This window comes from Synchiropus splendidus, chromosome 1, assembly GCF_027744825.2.
Source record: "Synchiropus splendidus isolate RoL2022-P1 chromosome 1, RoL_Sspl_1.0, whole genome shotgun sequence".
Taxonomy (NCBI): domain Eukaryota; kingdom Metazoa; phylum Chordata; class Actinopteri; order Syngnathiformes; family Callionymidae; genus Synchiropus; species Synchiropus splendidus.
The window spans coordinates 61,713,983-61,732,312 of record NC_071334.1 but is presented as its reverse complement, the minus strand read 5'-3'; the positions used below and the strand labels follow the sequence as shown (position 1 = coordinate 61,732,312).

General features: G+C 44.2%; 1 protein-coding gene across 7 annotated transcripts in view; it reads left to right on the top strand.

The window, feature by feature from the left end:
• Positions 1-3,862: 3,862 nt before the first annotated feature.
• Positions 3,863-18,330, top strand: part of cacna1bb (calcium channel, voltage-dependent, N type, alpha 1B subunit, b) — a 102,568-nt gene continuing 88,100 nt past the window's right edge. For all 7 annotated transcript variants that reach the window (XR_008412940.1, XR_008412939.1, XM_053849216.1 and 4 more), the window contains exons 1-3: positions 3,863-4,888; positions 6,697-6,802; positions 9,219-9,358. Coding sequence is in view for 5 of the 7 variants with exons in the window: in XM_053849216.1 (XP_053705191.1) it covers positions 4,605-4,888; positions 6,697-6,802; positions 9,219-9,358 (530 nt within the window). In the remaining 2 variants the exon portion in view is untranslated. The remainder of the gene's footprint in view (positions 4,889-6,696; positions 6,803-9,218; positions 9,359-18,330) is intronic.

Genomic DNA, 18,330 nt, shown 5'->3' with positions numbered 1-18,330 from the left:
CGATGCTTGGACCATCAATCATGGCTCCATGCATCTATAAGGCTATAGGATTTACCGTTTATTTACCATCTATCTTCATGACACTCATGACTTCCTTCATTTGTGATTATTTGTCATGGTCCACCACTTCACTCTCAAGTCACTTGCTCATGCAGCAGTTAACTAAAGCACGGAGCAGCATGCAGACCATTCGAACCATGCAGGTGTTTCAACTTTACTGCTCTCCTTCAGCCGTACGCTCAGCCACCTTTGGCTCCTGGCGGATGCTCACCATGGGGGCGGAGTATCAGGACAATTGGGCTCCATCACCCCATAGGAGGCCCAGTCCAAGACGTCGAGTCCAGGAGCCAGCAAAGGACAAGGAGGAAGAGGAGCCTACTGTCACGGCAAATGAGGAGCAGAAGGACAAGAGAACCAGGCGGAGCAACGGCGTATGTCAAATTGTCACGAAGCATGAAGATCTGAACAGTGCACAGAGGTGCTCCAGGTGAGACACATGCTGCGATGTCATCATCATATACAGGCTGTCCCAAAAAAAATGGACACACCTTTTAGTAGCTGGCTCACACCAGCTCACACCACTAGACTTCTTTTTATGGGGATAGACAATGTCTGTGCAATGTGACCTGCAACAGTCAGTGAATTCAGAGCAACCATTGAACCTGAATGCACACAAACACCTAGGGAACTGGTTCATGATGTGAGCTATTTCATCACTTAGCGTTGTCGGCACCATCTGGACCAGAACAGACATCAGTTTGAAAACAGAACAATATAATTTCTGTCTCTCTATTTTAGTAAAGCATGATTGTAATTTGATAACCAAAGTGATTACTACAGAAGTTCAGAGCTCCCTGCAAGGTAAATATATTTTTCAGTAGTATCACGCTATGTCAAGATAGTATCATGTTATTTCAATATAATATCACGTTATTTCATGATAATTATCATGTTATGTCATGTTAGTATCTTGTTATTTAACGATACTTATAGTACCTCATTATTTCACGTTAGTATCACCTTATTTCATGTTAGTATCTCGTTATTTCATGATATTTATCACGTTATTTCAACATAATATCACGTTATTTCATGATACGAATCACGTTATTTCAATGTAATATCACCTTATTTCAATATAGTAGCACATTATGTCAAGATAGTATCACCTTATTTCAAAATAATATCACGTTATTTCATGATAATTATCACGTTATTTAAATAAAAAGCAGTTATTTCATGATACTTTTCACGTTATTTCAAGATAGTATCGTAATCTCATGATTTCGGTTTATTATCTATTACTTGCAGTACACCCATTCCGCCACTAAGTGTCTCTTTTGCCTCATCCTGGCTGCGCTCGCTGCCAGTTCCGCTGTACAGTCAGATGAGCTGAACGGAAAGATTTTCCACCAACGCTGTGCTTCTTCCATACTTTACGACTCACACCTTCTGAGGCTCGCACCAACAAGACAAAAAGGGATAACTTAGCATTGTGTAGTGGCAATTTCCAGATAACATAAAAAAAGCAACATCTTTTTATTATGTTATTGTTATTTCTTCATCTGTTATTTAAATGCATTATCATTTGACCCATAGTGATCAGTGAGACGCGACGGTCAAATGAAGAAACTTCAGCCTGTTAATGACTTCAATAGAAGAGGAAGCAGGTGTGTGTGTGTGTGTGTGTGTGCATGACTGAGTGTGTGTGCTCTAATTGAAGATCGGCCTGCTTCTATCACATTCTTTCTTCCCTTATTCCACTGAGAGGCAGGAGCCTGCACACACACACACACACACACACACCGCGGCATGACCCCTCTTGAAGCGTGTGACCCACGCGTCCCTCCAGCTGGGGAACATGTACCCTTCTCTTCTGGGTTATTTGTGTCACTGATCATTATGAATTGCAGAATTGCAGTACAACCTAAGACAATGTGCCCGGCTGGGAAAGAAACAACATGGTTTTACAAAGATACAAAATAAAATTGGGCCATTAAAAACAGTTGTAAACTGTTCTAATATGTTCCCAGATTGTATGTTAAGCACTTTGTGGATAGCATTCTGAGGCTGGACAGACTGGTGAGGAGGACCAGCTCAGTCCTGGTACTGCTCTCAGGACTCAGTGGAGGAGGTTGGAGACAGAAGGACTGTGGCCAAGGTGGCATCCATGATGGCCAGCCTGTCTCACCCCCTCCAGGACACCCAGAGGACACTGGGCAGCACCTTCAGTCGCAGTGCTGTCAGGCTGTACAACAGTTAAATCTGAAGGGAGTGATGGACTGTCAGTCATTTGTTTGTTTATTATCTATGTATTTATACAATTTATTATCAACTTATTTAGTATGTTTATATATTATCATCTTTTAGCATAGCATTTGTCTAAATATGCAAAATGAGAAAGCTATGTGTTGCTCTGTGTGCTGTTTGTTGTCTCTGACGCCTGAGTGTCTTTGCTTGTAGTGGCTGTGACACATTGAATTTCCCCACTGTGGGACAAATGGAAGACATCCGTGTTTGTATTGTGGATCTCTGATCATCTTGACTCTTATAAGATTAATCTTTTTATGATAGTAACATGACGTTTTAAGATGAAAAATCTTTATGTGCGCGTGGAGATCCAATCGCTCCTGACTTGAACCGTGATGTGCAACGGAATGGATTCAACCACTGAGCAATTTGACAGAGAAACAAGGAAGCAATGCTTGAAATCATTCAGCTATTATGATGATTATTATGATTATTATTATCATGATTATTTTAATCTCCCCACATAAACCCACCATCATTTGGTGCACGTCCATGCTGCATGTGTTTTTCCTCTTGTCGTGGTGTTTACAGCGACACTGTAGGAACACCAGGAAAATGAACATCAGAACAAACAATGATATATACTTTAGCAACTACCATAAAATGCACAACAAACACAATAAACAATGAGTCTCTTGCAGCGAGGTTCTACAGCGGTTTATCGCTTGAGATCTTGTGAGATTTCTGTCATGGAGAACACGCTTTTTGCTCAGTGATGAGGCAGAAACTTGTGTGTGGTGAACTGCGATGAGACTATCGCTGCACACCACGCACAACGATCAACAGCAGGCCTTTTGTTTTCATGTGCAGCCTCTCTGACAAAAAAAAAATGGCTTAAGAATTTGAAAACCCTTATGAGTGTACCCTGCTTTAATGTATCCGCCTGAGGTTTGTGTTGTTGACAAGGATGGAATATGCTCCTTGTCACAACAGTCACAGCAGTAACCTGTTCACACACTGTTGGCATCAACATTCAAAACATCGCTCTCAGGTTTCATGACTCAGATTGCTTAAAATAAATGAATAAAATTTTATCTTTTCCTCTACAAATTGCACACATTCAATTCTAAATATATTTACTGTGGCACAAAGCGTTTCAGACTCAATTGTCAATTGTTTTTTAGAGCAATTTGGTTCTGTTTTCATACGTGCGTCTGTGTGAACTTGTAGACGGAATAATCGAAAACATACATGTGAAGTGTGTTCATGATCATTTAGAACATTCATAACACATCATATTTCCACAGCAATGCATGTGCTATTTACTGTAACATGGGCAAAAAAGTGAATGATGGTGTTATGAGCTGAGAGACGATAAATGAAGGTCAGCAGTATAAACCAGGTGGAAGACAGTCAAGAGGTAGTGGAAACCCATGAGAATTTAAGATAATCCATGCAGTGGAATGGATGGGAATCAAGGGGGGCAAAGAGGAGAGTGCAGGCATGGTTGAACAGCTGATCTGTCACAGAAGAGAAGCAGCAAGGAGGGCCGTTTTTTACAGTCAAAAAGAGACAAGAAGGGGGAGAGTTTGGAGAATGAGTTTGGGAAGACTCAGATGGCTTGGACACATGGAGAGGAGCAGCAGGGAACATACTGTGGATGGAGGTGTCGGAGTAAAGGAGAGGAGGAAGACAGCAGTGAGGTCTGTAGATGTAGTCAATGAAGACGTGCGACGGTGGAGGAAGCGGACTTTGCTGCGGCAAAGGGAAATAAAGAAAGACAAATCACGCTTATTAAGATGTATTTTCCGATACATGAATATGTTCACAGCGCACTACAAAGCTGAACACACAACCCCATGCTCGATTAAAACGCCGAAATCAGCTTTGCTGTTGAGGGATTTTTCGGAGTTTCGCAGCAGCAGGTGTGTGCGCTCCAATCGGCGATTGGTCCAATCGCGTCACGTGCTCGCCTCCTTCTTTCACCGAGGAGCGTGTGTGAAGGTTCAGCCCCCAGCAGAGAACATCACGCGCACAGCAGGACCGCGGCTCACGCTGGATGTTTCTGATCCATCGTGGCTGCCCGCTGGGGAACACTGACGCGCCGTTGTTTTGAAGGCACAGATGTTCTCTTTCGGACGGTTCAACTGGTGTGCGGACATGACGCTGCGCTGGACGGACTGAGCTCCTGCTGAATGGATTTCTCTCTCCAAACTTGTGGAATGGGCGGACGGAGATAGGAAATGCTGCTCTATTCTCCTCCACGGATGAAGAGTTTCGGCTGTGATGCGTCTGCCCTTCATCTCCACTGAACCCACTTTGGATCTGCCCTTTCGCGTCTGTGCGTTTCCAGGATGGCTCGCTTCTCCGAGGACCTTCCCAGCCGCTATGGAGGAGGCGCCGGCGGCGGCGGCGGCAGAGGAGGAGGACCGGGCGCCGGGAGAGGGGGAGCCCGGGGCGGAGGAGCTCCAGGCGGCCAGAGGATGTACAAGCAATCGATGGCCCAGAGAGCCCGAACCATGGCCATATATAACCCGAACCCGGTCAAACAGAACTGCTTCACCGTCAACCGCTCCCTCTTCATCTTCCGCGAGGACAACGCGATCAGGAAGTGCGCCAAGAGGATCACGGAGTGGCCATATCCTTGTGACAGGTGTCTGCGTGGCAACCAGCGCTCGTGTTTGTTGAGGCTGTAAAATCACGGCTGTCTTCTCCCTTCTTTATCCGAGCACCTGTCGCTGCTCAGCACACAAAGACCGACTCCGGCTATTGTCCTGTCCCCACAAAAGCCCCCCCCCAACTTCACTGGTCAGAGCCCCCTAGTCGCCGCTCCCCTCAGGCGCCTTCCAGAGTTCGGTCCGGGCGGGCAGCGCCGCCTCCTCGTCTTATGTCGGTGCCCTCTCCAGGGTGCTGAACGCGCCCACGCGCCTCCCCACGCCGCGCTGCTCATCCCTCCTGTTGGCATCAGCAGGTTGGGCGATGATGCCGTGGCTCTTATGTGAAGGCAGCGCTTACTCGGAAGTGGGGAGATGATCTGGATTATAGGGCGCTAAATTAGAGAGTCTACCTGAAAGTTGAATGTTTTTACAGTTAACTCGACTCACGCGTTCGCTGAGGGATGCTTCCACATCCTTCCCCCAGCAGTGTTTCTTCAACATAAATGAAGATGGAATTGAAATGGAGTCATTTTTGTCAAGCAGCATTCAAACCCCTTGATAAATTCACGTTATTTGAAACCTATATGGCGACTATATACCAGTTTTAAAATAATCACTAAAATGTGAACACATAATTTGTAGATACAATCACAGAAATTTAAATAATCTCTGAATATTATTAAAAATAAGAGCCATTTTAAGTCGCCGATCCAACACCAGTGGATTTGTGAGGGTGAGCATCAGCTTTTGTTAATAGCTTAAAAAGAAACCATTTATTTATTTCATTCAATTCATCATTACATAAGAGCATACAATATAGAGTACAAAAGTGATCTTATGTATTTTTATATACAGCATATAGATCAAACAAACAAAAGTGGAAGACCTTGAAAACACAAGAAACTATTGACAAGCGCTTTTAGGGTGTTTGAGATGCCTGGAAAACCTTGACAGTGAGAGTCCTGTCAACACTTTCGTAGCTGTTGCTTATATTGTAATACATTTTGCTCACACAAACGCATAAAACAAGAGGGTGTGAAACTGTTGATGTTTGAAGTAGCTTATCACTGCTTCCACCCTGCTATATTGTGCATCATCCTAACACTAGTGTTGCAGTCGAGACCAACAAACCAAGTTGAGTCTGAGACCTGCACTTACAGACTCATATGAGGGTGGCAAGACCAAGACCGAGACCAAACTGAGTATGATTCAGTATTCTGTAGTCAGTTTAGTCTCACACCCCTCTTTGGTTTGGTGGTCTTGACTTCATCTCCTACCTAACACACTCTAAGTTGCTACAGCTGTTGCTAAACATGAAAAATGTGGTCGACAGAAATGTCTATACTTATGTGGCTCAAACAAAAACAATTGATGAGACATAAACAGGAAGAGAGCAGCAGGTTTCAAATGTGCATATTCCAGTTCCCGTTGTGTTCACCGATTGATAATTGTTCGTGCTGACTCCAGCTCCCTATTCCCCGGCCTTCAGTAGGCTCTGACCCGCGAGCGGTGACCTCGTGAAAATGGAGAGCAGAAATAAGCGAGCATTGCAAACCAAAGGAAATGGTCAACCATCTGAAAAGATCACGAGTGCGTGTAGCTGACACTTTCCTCCCGAGACGCCTTCAACCAGAGCAAGATGAAGCATTTCTGCTTTAGTGGGCAGAAAGTGAGCATTTTTAATGGTGCTTTGTGTCCTGCCTGTCGGTTTGTGTTCCTGTCAGGACACGTTCATAATTCACCTTGATTGTGTTTCCTATATGTCGGCGACTTTCTTTAACCCTCACACTCCATTCGAATACATGATCCTGGCTACCATCATCGCCAACTGCATCGTCCTGGCTCTGGAGCAGCACCTACCCGCCAGCGACAAGACGCCCATGTCTGAGCGACTGGTGAGTGTGTGTCGACCTAAACTTTGTCTAAATGTCCTCAGACACGTTCACCTTGTGTCCACTCCTCTAAGAAAATGTGGTCTTCTCTTGAGATTCATACAGCAACTCTCAGGCCTTTTCATTTCCATCAGCATCTATTTTCATCGCATCTTTCATCTAGACTGAAAAACAATAATGAAAAAATCTCTGGTTTCCCACCATTCCTAAATGACCTGTTGAACCGTTGACCGGTGGCAGGTGGGGCGACTGGTGTTGAGCATCTGGTTGTCATGGCAACCCTCCAGCCACAGGAGATTGTATATTGTGTTTGAAGGACCTAAAGTGAGGATTGAAGCATGATATTAATTTCCTTTGTTTTTTTTCCTGTGATTTGCAGTCATTTGTCAGCTGAGAAAGTAATGTATAGGTGCGTGCAATAAGTGTACTAAAGCCTGTAAAAGCCTCATATTATATCACTTCTTTTAATAGTAGAGTGACAGTCTGATCAAACGTATTAGTTAAAATGGATTGTTCTCTTTAAATGTATTTAAGGTTCTATCTTCTGACTATTTATTGACTTGGAACTTCCACCTTTGACCATCGTAGTAGCCACATGTTCTGTAATGTGGCTACAGAACATCAGTTTAGAAGCCCCTAATATCACCATACTGTGGGGTCGTGAAGTCAAAGTCAGTACGGACTCGATGCTTTGGGGTCACCTTGAGGCAACTCCAGGTTCAGGGTGAACCAGTATCCTTTCAGTATGGAGTTTGTCTGTGAATTGAAATTGTCCTCTGGTGTGAATGATGGTCGAGATGGGCCCTGCAATGCACTGAAAACCAAACTGCTGTGCCCCCAATTCTAGTTCCAAGGCACAAGGACAGGTTTGCTTCCACCACATAAATGATCTTTCAGTAAGGTTTACTGTGTTCAGGCAATCTTCATGGGTTTTTATAAATGTGTTTGGCGATGAACCACACGCGTTTTCCTGTAAAACAAACTGTTTTCTTTTCAGTGACCCGGTTCTATGTTGAGTCACAATTCCTAACGTGCTCATTCTTTTCCTCATGCCACTTTATCAACAGGCAGCCAGTAAAAACGCCATAAGATGTGCAAACCAAGCAGCTTCAATCTGTTGCTCTATTGTTTCCCCGGGACACTTCCACACCCACTCAGCTAAAACAACATTTGACCTCTTCCTGTGGTGACGCTCTGCCTCCCAGGCCTTGCCTGATCCCAAAAAGGCTGCTGCTGCACGTGGAGGTCAAGTGGTCATATAGCGTCATGCTTCAACACTTTACATCCAAACTGAATGTCAATAACTCAGTAGCTGGGAGGCGAAGCTTCATGCACAAGTTCTAAATAGACTTCAACATGTTGTCCGTCCTTCATACAGGCAATGCAACGTTCCCGAGGAGAATGGAGCTGTAGCTAACTCTTGCTGGTCTAGTCCTTTGTTGTGCAGAGGGATTTCCCAGTGCATGCTCCTGCTATATTTTTAGTCTTGACGATGAACCCTGTCGTGGTAGAGCAGAGCAGAAATGATTCGACTGTTTTAGTGGCATCAATGATTCAGGCTGACTTCCCTCACAGTCTACAGGCAGTGTCTCTGCTCCTCAACAACAACTGACTGTCATTATTCTACCGCCGCCGCGCATATCTAGTGATCAGACATTTTTCAGTATGCTGAAGAAAAGGTCACATTTCTTCCAGTCGTCAGACTTGTCACGCTGCTTTTACGTGATTATTTATGTCGGCGGGTGCGTGGTGCTGGAAGCCGTGTAAAGGTGGGAGGGGGGCGCACTTGTCTGTCAGGTTGTAGGATGCTGCAAGCGAGGAAGGGAAATGGAAGGGGAGAGGTTACAGTGTAGGCGTGAGATTACCGCGGCTCGTGGCCCGCGCTCGCCTGGAGGACTCTGACAGATCTTAATGGAGCCAAAGGATGTTCAGGCGCTCTGACTTAGCAACACAGATGAAAATGATCAAACTCTGACTCGCACAAACGAAGTGGAAGTGCTCGGCTATGTTGAGGATGAACTCTGATTTCCTTTCCATCAAGCTGGCTCCAGAGGACGTGTTTCCCATGAGACATCAGGACTCAGGGGGTGGGTGTTCTTTTTGGCGTCAGAAGTGGGATGGTCTTGAGACTGATGGACGTATCGCCTAGGTATGGGGCGTGAAGACCTGGTTCTGGTTGGATGTGTGTTGGTGCACCAGGACTCAACAGACAAGAATACACAGCCTCTACTGCACTCTTTAACGTGTTGTCCTACACCGTGTGAACCAGCAGTCCACTCACCCAATGAGTGAATGAGGACATCTGTCTCCACTTTCCGCCCTCTTTTTCACATTCCACTTCATTAACCGCTCTCTGTGAACAAAAAAAGCTGCTGCTGTGCCGCTCTCATCCTCTCACTGATTCTCCGTCTTTCTTTAGGACGACACAGAGCCCTACTTTATTGGAATATTCTGTTTTGAGGCCGCCATTAAGATCATCGCCCTGGGCTTCGCCTTTCACAAAGGCTCCTACCTCCGCAATGGATGGAATGTAATGGACTTCGTGGTGGTTCTGACCGGGTGAGTCCTGCGGGTGTCAGCTGGGGCAGCAGTCATAAGTGACAGAGTGGTTTCTTTTGTGTGAGTGTGCAAGAGATTGAGAGACTGGTGGAACCAACTCCTTGCTGCTGGAGCGTCAAGATTTAACATCTGATCGCGGGAGGGTGGCACCAGCCACACAGATGTTCTACTGAGGACCACCGTCTATATGGTTATCTGAGTCCAAAAAAACCCCCATGAGAACAGGTGTCAAAGACATTTTCTGGAAACGTAAAACGCATATAAAACGTAAAACGCAATAAATTGTTTATTCATTCATATTCATTATTAAATATAGAACACAGCAAGAACAAACAACACTGTTGTAGCTGAAATGAATATATTCCAATAATAATAATAACAATAATGTCAGAAATGTCAATAAAAGAAGCCCAGTCAGTTCAAACTTAATGGACGCTTTTCTGCACATGGAGTTATGCGAATAGCATGGTGAGGCTGGAGCAACAATATTTCTTCTCAAAAGTAACCTGGCTAACAAACAAACCTGAAACAAGCCCAAATAACATTGGTGGGCAGTTACATTTCCTAAGGGGCCACATTCTTTCCTTTGATGAATGTGTGGGGCCCTCAAGCCACAAGACGGAAGCACAGAGGAAAAAGATTCTAAAATGAAAATGTATTTGTGTGTATTTAAGTATCAGAAAATAGGGTAAAGGGTGTGTCATAACACATATTATTTCACATTATATATATATATATATATATATATATATATATATATATATATATATATATATATATATATATATGTATGTATATATATATAATGACAGATTGACATAAAATGTGAATATGATTTTAAAAAAAGGCAATTTATTACATGAATTTTCTTTATCTTTTATTCATTTAGTTTGAGGGACAAAACAAATGCTAAAATGACCCATTACATGAACATTACTCAGGACCACATGAATACAGGCAAAGGGTGCGTGTGGCCCCACGCACCTTGCACTTTGTTTGTGTTGAGCTGCCATGAAGGGAAGATAAGTGGCTGTCATTTTCATAAGTGACGATTGATTTGTTGTCAGTTCCTGAATAGCTGGGCATCGTTGGTGTTTTACATAATCTCCCACATCGACACAAAGCTGACTCATTAATGCGTGGAGGCAGGAGTCCACACAGAAGACATCGCTTGTGAATGATGTCCAGCACATCTCCGTCTGCGCATCTGTACTCCGTCGTGACTCGCCCTGCACGACGAGTCCGTGTCAGAATGTTTTGTTCAATCTGCCACTGTGTAAGTTCAAGCGTTCCTGCTCATTCTCGCATCCCATGCTGACGCAGCTGGATAAAAATCAAGGATCAGATAGTGTCGCCTAGCAACCAGAGTGGATTCTGTGCTTGTTGTAATTGTGCATCTGTGTAACTGTTTGTGTTTGGTCTGAGATGCCCCTATGGGACTGTGAAGGATAAGGAAGGGCGCAGAAGATCAGTGAGGCGCAATCCATTGGCAATCAACCCCATCATATAGAAATGTCGTGTGCATCCTCTGTAAAGACCAAAGATGGCCTTTTCACACCAAGTTCGGATGCTGAAATACGTGACTCATTGTTCTACGGCACACCCCGTTTGAAGCCATTCATCCGTAGCTACATTTTATTTCCATGTTAATTCAAGCACCTTGTTTGTGTTCTTAAATCGACTCATTTCTGCGTTTGGATGATGTGATGCTGGCCATGTGACAGTGGGGACCACTGCCAAAAATCCACTTCATCTGCCGCTGAAGGAAGTTTATGTAGCAGCTTTTGCCGTTGTTTTGAACTTGACAGCCGGCGCATTGTTGTACATGATGTTAGCATCATACCATTGGGTCAGCAGCAACGCATAAGCAAAAACAGCCTGGACAATGAATGGAACTATCTAAGCAACCGTGCACTTTCAAGGCTTTTAACTTTCATCATCATGTTCTACAAGTAACTTTACTCTGAGTAAGAACAGACTAGTGCAAGAAAGTGAACCAAACCATGCTGAAACTCACACTATAGTTCTTCCTGGTCCACGATGACGGAATAACACGACTCAATGATGCCTTTTGTTCTACTTTCTGAAGGGGCAAATGACTTTACTGTGGCCTCACGGGCCTTGAGGAACTCCTTCTTCAGCATTTCATTGTTGACTATAAAGCATACGCAGCGTGATGTCATCAGCAAGTGACACGTTTCTCATTCACCAGGTGAATGTTTTTGTTGGCGGAAACTATAATGTAAAAAAAAAAATCTATCAAATCATAAATTTTAAGTGTTATTTAATAATGAAAATGTAAAAAGTCCCTCCACAAAACTGTGTAGCACGATGTCACCAGAAGGCGCCGGCCCTGTTGCTAAGCTAGCTAGCTACATGCAACTTATTTGGCATCTGCTCAGTCATGCGTAGCGTATAGCTCAGTTTAAACAGGACTCTGTGATGCTTGTGCCATTCTGCTGTTGCAGTACATCTGGGGACGTTGTTGTTCATGAAGAAGAGAATCATGGAACTTATATTGCCAGTCAAATATAGCAATACTACAGCTTCAGCTTCTGATGAAAATTCCTACCCTTATAAAACTCAATATTCCTCGTCTTTTTGAATTCACACATCCTGGGAGACATAAGGAATTGTATCATCCTCCATGTGGACCAGAAGCCAGCAGCAGTGTTGTGCTGCCGAGCGGGTCGGGCCCCCTGTCTTTAGGCTAATGATGTTGCTTCAGCCATGAAGTCCTAATGAAAGGCTCTAAATGATGGCCTTGCTGCCGGCAGTGGGAGACCTTTAATCTGTCCTGATCAGGCATTAGTAGCCCTTAATAGGGGAATAAATCTGACTCCAGTTGCCAGAGGCCTAATCAATGGTGAGAAAAAAAATTACTCTGCTGGATGAAGTAGAAAGCTGCTTGTTTAATACGGATCATTTTTCACACGGTAATGAATGGGTACCTTGTTTTAGTGGACATTCCTGTTTCAAAATTAAAGACGTTACCATACATGGTGTTAAAAAGAATATTTTGAACACTGCATTTGCAAAAAAAAGGAGTTGGTCTCACAGTGTGTTTCAGTTTTGTATACACTTCCGGTAAAATGTCACAACAATTATTAAGGCTTGCATGCTTGAATTCTGCTCGAACATCCCCTCAGTTTGATAGACTGTCACATTTGAGTTCGAACACCCAGAGCGACAAAATCTCTGGCATGCTGATTTGACACTGAACCTCCTTGCGGACACAAGTGCAGACTACCATTTCCATTTTCACTGATCGATCAATCAAACGTGAAAACCAAAAGCTATGCCGTTTCCCCGCGTCAGTCTAAAAATGGACATCAAAGTTGGCACTGCCTTTCATCTGCCGGGCAGTCGGTGGTCCGACACCAACACAGACTTTTAAGTCTGCGATTGTGGGTGAGAGGTGGGGTCAACGTTGCCTGCGCCCAGCTGTTTGAGTGAAAGCTGAATGCTTAATGGCTAAATGCTGCCGTCTGATGGAATGGGGATGGCGTTCAGGCGTGTGCTGGTGTTCTAGCATTCAGGTAGGTGTGGGTCCAACAGGTTTCAGCACCTTTTCAGCCATATTTTCTGATATACTGAGGGGTGTGTCCTGGACATGAATGGTGGCAGTACAAGCTGGAGAGAAATGGAGCAAGAAAATGCAGGACAAAATACATTGTATCTGAGTAAATAAGAGAGATGCAAGTTTCGGGGATCAGTTAGCCGGAGTTATTTCAAGATAATGGGAGGTGAAGAGGAGAGTGCAGGCAGGGTGGAATGGAAGCAGAAGAGGAGCTAATGTGAAAGAAAGGTGCTACAGGACAGTAGTGAAACCTCCCACGATGTTTGCTTTATAGTCAGCAGCTGTTACACCAAGACAAGAAGAAAGGTTAGAGTGGAGATAAAGATGCACAGCTTTTCATCAGGAGTTACTTGGAAGGACAAGATTAGAATGTGTATCTCATAGTGCGGAGAAGTTCAGAGACTAAGTTGGCCAAGTTTGGAAGAAGAAGCAGGAAGACATGGGCCATGTTGGATGAGGAAATGTTTTTCCTGTATACAGTATAAAGTGTTTTTTCCCTCCACCCACAGCACTCTGCATGACAGAGATGTGTGTGTGACGGTAACAGCAATTTGAGTGTTACAATTTCCTACGTGTTGTACAAACATTTTGTCAGAAACAGTCAATTCCTAACCTAAGCAGTCTCCTCAACATCCTCATCGCTGACACAAGTGGTCATTGACCTGACAGGTGTGTGTGTGTGCTGCTCGTCTTCTTGCTACAGGCTGTTGTGCTCAATGTCCAAAGCTGGTGAGGATTTTTTTTTTAGAGCTGAATGTATTCTGTGAAGCCAGATGAGCACTCCACACACACACACGCACACGCACACATACAGAGAGGCAGTTCTGCTGGCATCCACACTAGCGCCAAGCAGCAGGTGGGAGCCGGACTCCATCACTGCCAACTCAGGCTCAGTCAGGAACCTGGTCAGGGCAATGAGCGGAGATAAAATTCATCATTCTCTGAATAATCCATTACACGATGGCCACTTAGGATGCTGTCATTAATCATCGGCTCAGTAAATAGTAGCAAAAACGCCAATAAGCCAGGGAGCTGGTTATTGCACTTCACGCATGAAAGGGCAAATATCGGAATCGTTTTTTTCAAGTCATCTTAAGGCCTTAGGTTTGTCTTTCACAGCAGAAAACATGATTTACACTGTGTTCTACTCGATAATAGCGAGAATAATAAGCACAGTGGAAAGAATTTATTTAGACCCTCAAGAGAGTTTTCTATAGATCATTATACAAAAGGTCCATATTGACAAAATTGTCTCTGTGTGTCATTGGTGTGGTATTGAAAACATGAATGTAACAACAAAGCATCATGAAGACATCTGATTTGTTTTCCCTGAATGAGTCACATGAGGATTGGAGCTGTGTCAGCGTGTGCGATGCTTACAAATGTGAGATGCCGGCGTCTGTGTGAGACGTGTCACTGATGAGAAAGTGTGTCTGAAGTGAACTGTGCGAGACAACCACTTCATGATGAGCGTCTTCAGACAAAGCAAGTCAACAAAGTGACTAAATGGCAGATCACGCCAACACGCACTCAAGTCATGATGAATATTTACTGATGCTCAGTGAGCAGAGGTGAGTCACTCTGGCGCGGGATCTCTTCCCTCCCATAGTGCCCGACCAAAATGGCTGCTAGCTAAGCGGCCTCACATGTGACGGCACAGACCATTAGCATAATGACTTGTATCTGGCAGGTTCTTGGCGTGACACGTCTTGCGTCATCTGCTCCGTTTGTGACTGAGCTGCTGCGCCAGCGTGGGGAGAATAACTTCACTTGACTTGGCGGCAGACAAAGACGCTGGTTTGAGGCACCAAATCACCAGCAGCAGCACCAGAAAAATGCTGTTGAAAGTAAATCATGACTAACCTGAACCTCTGTTCATGAACAGACTTCCAGTCTCACTCGGTTTAACCAGCAAGTTCTCAGTGATGCGTCTGTGATAGAGATTTCATTTCCTGCAGAGAGAGGAAGTTCAGCGTTGCCTGTTAAACAGAGCATATCTGCAGATCTTCCTGAAACACGAGTCCAGATCCAAGTCTTAGGACTGCATTCAAAGAGCTGCCATATAACAAAGGAGTTTGGGTTATGGTTTGTTAAGCGCTGCTTGGGTTAAGTTGCTCTCTGCTGTAGAAATAGGGGGGTGAGCAAGACACATACCCAGGCAAAAGAAACGTTCTCCACCCCTGGATTTCCCCGGCATCTACAGCTGCGTGATAACCAGGCGGAGAAAGTTCGCCCGTTCCAATAAGGCGGCCACAGCAGGCTTGGCGCTTGGTGAGTGAACTTTTGAGATGTTTATTTTGTTCACGTTTAACAGGGTGCACTGGCGCAGCAATGTGATTCTACTCTGACGTGTTTCTTGTGCCGCTGTCGGCAAACTGTGGCTGTCTGGTTGGCATCTTTCTGACACATACTTGACTGAATGCCTAGGTGTAAAATGCACGGCCTGCCACTGGGGCAACTTGTCGGGATGTCACCTAGACACCTCTCTAGTGAGGATTTGAGGGCCTGTCCAACAAGGGCCAACGCTGGACGGGCTGGAGGAAGCATCTAGTTGGATTGGGTAACTGTCTGTGGACAAGAAAGTCTCCTGGTGGTTCTACAAGTTGTTTTATTTCATTTTTATTTTTATCTTGCGGAGTACATTCATTGTTACTGGTACAAAGTCATTCCAATGCCTCTTGTATATCCCATCAATTCCTCCCTATTCAACAGTGATCGTGCAATTGAATTTTCTAGCCTTCCCCTGCATTAAATCTGCCTCCCTCACATGCATGAAAGGCTTGTTCTGCCATGTTCTCCTCATCACAATTGTCTCATCTCCTCTTCAATGCCTGAGGGTTCGTACCAAACAAGCGCAAGGAGATTTGTTTGAGTCAGGCGACAAGGTAATAAGAAGCCTTCTTTTGTTTTCCTTCCAATCTGTTCCTTTACATTGAACCACAGGGAGTCTTCTCCTGAAACGCTTGCAGCGCTCTCATCCTCATCGTTTTTTTCTTCTTCTCCTCGCCACAGTGGAGAGGCGGCTGTGTTTGTTCAGACTTCGCCGCCTCTAAGTTGCAACACCGGGACAGAGAGTCACCGACAGATAGCAGCCAAAATGAAGATGGCGGTTGAGGATGGCTTGCACACATTAGAGGCGTGGGGTTGTTGTTGTTGATCATCAAAGAGAAAGCCAACATTTAATAGCCCTTGCTGTTGTTTTGCCTCTGAGCCACACTCACTCCCTGTGAGGTGTGTGGTGAGTTTCAAATTCCCAAAGGTTTCCATTTCCCCTCAAATATCATTTTATCATGCTCATCTTTTCACTCTCCTTTTGCTACCCAACGTGAACCATTCAAACGGAGCCTTTGATCACATTTAAAATGCAATATTTATATACCACAATAAATTAGTAATGCAGACGTGGTCAGTCACTTGTGACGTAACTAGAGGTACCAACTCAGTAAACAAGCACGTCTAAGTGCACAGAAGCGGAGGAAGTCATGAGCGGTATCAGTGAAGATTTGATCGATGTGCCAATGTTTTTTGTGGAAGAAGAACAGGTTCATGTAAACTTGACTTTGTCAGAGGATAAAGGGCCAAGTTAGCAAGACTCAGGATTGTTTGGCTCTATAACAGCGAATGGTCGTATTAAAAAAAGATGAAGATGAAAAGGGTGTTATTGTCTCTTGAGCAAGGTCACCATTACAAAATATAGAATTTGTGAGGGTAACCAAAGGGTCTTGCTCTTTTCTGGGTGAGTTTTGACTCTACTGCAACTGATACTGATGATACATTTGTGTTTGTTTATGTTTGAAACCTGTGGTTGCCGCAGTCAGTGCCACAGTCCATTTGAGGAGAACTTTCTGGCCACAAGGCTACTGTACATCAGCAAAATGATCACTGCAGAGTACAGACGACGCCACGGGTTTACACTTGTCCCTCCTTGCCTGTCCCAAACAGATGAGGCAGGTTTCCAGTTCTCTTTCAGTGCAGCATTGAGCTGAACTTGAATTTAGCTTTACACTTATTTACTGTTGTAATTCAACAGAACCAACTCTGTATACAATATACAATATATAATTTAATAATGCATATTTAGGCCAAAATACCCCATGAAAAAACCCCCACTCTATTTTGGTTTCATCCTTTACAAAAACTGTAATCCTGGCCATTCCTGTGTATCTTACGTCTTCTCATTGCTAGGCGCAAACCCACGTATCAGTGGCTAAACTTTACTGCCGTAAGTAAATCTATGGCCAAAAATTGGTCAGAGTCATTTTTTGTTTTCTGTCGCTATCTCAAAATGTTCCCATGGAATAAACACTTCTTTTGTTCACCTGTTGTTTAGCAATGATCGAAATAGAGTCCTTCCAGAAGAGTATAAATAATTTTCTTATCATCATGGCCATGAAGAAGGAGCTCAGTGAGGATCTGCGTCAACGTCTTGTGCAGGCTCACAGTAAAGGAGAAGCTTACCAGGCCATATCAAAGCAGGATGATGTCCCTGTGTCAACAGTGCAGAACAACATCTACAAGCACAAGAAGTTCAGCTAAAAACCTCAGTGGGCGGGGCAGCAACGGATCAGCAACGCCTAACAAATACATTTAGAAAAGAGACAGAAGCTTGAGAACACGGAAACAAAATGCACAAGTGAATAACCACACAGGGCAATGGCATCAAAATAGGACAGAAAGTAACGTAGAGGTCGGAACACTCGCATGGTTTAGAAAATTACAAATAGACACAGGAAGAATGTGGCAGTCAGAACTAGTGCGCCCAAGAATTTGACCATCAAGCTCGGAAACATGAACAGAGCAAAGGCATAAGAAACAGGAGAAAACAAGAAGACAACCAAATAAAACCTAATATAATCGCCGAACATGACAATTCCATCATTCAGTGAATATGAAAATGAATTTATTAAAATGTAAAGTCAATAAATTACTGTCTAATTAGTAGAACAAATGGATAAAACAAGTTTGGTGTTTATGAGTCAGTTACACATCTGGTTTTCAAAGCTGGTTAATTGGTTTGTTTATCATGTATTGATCTATCTGTGCAGCTGCACTTGGTGTTTACACATGAGACCGTGACTCAACTCCAGGGCTGTTTGGAGGGTGTGTAACATGTTTGCACGCCCCCTTCAGTCGCGCTAATTTACATTTGCATATAGAACATCCAGGCTGTCACTTCCGTGCCGAGGGTAATTTGTTGAGTAAACCATGCAAATCATTTTCTCCGGTCCTTCTTCGCACCCGTGGCTCCAGTGGGCGTCTCAAGTATTACTCCTCGCATTATTACAGTTGGAGTGCTAATGTTTTCGTGCTGCTAATTTGAGGTGCCGCAGCAGCATAATTACCCCACTGCGCGCATGTTGGCACTCGGCGTGTCAATAAAGAAGGGCTTGCC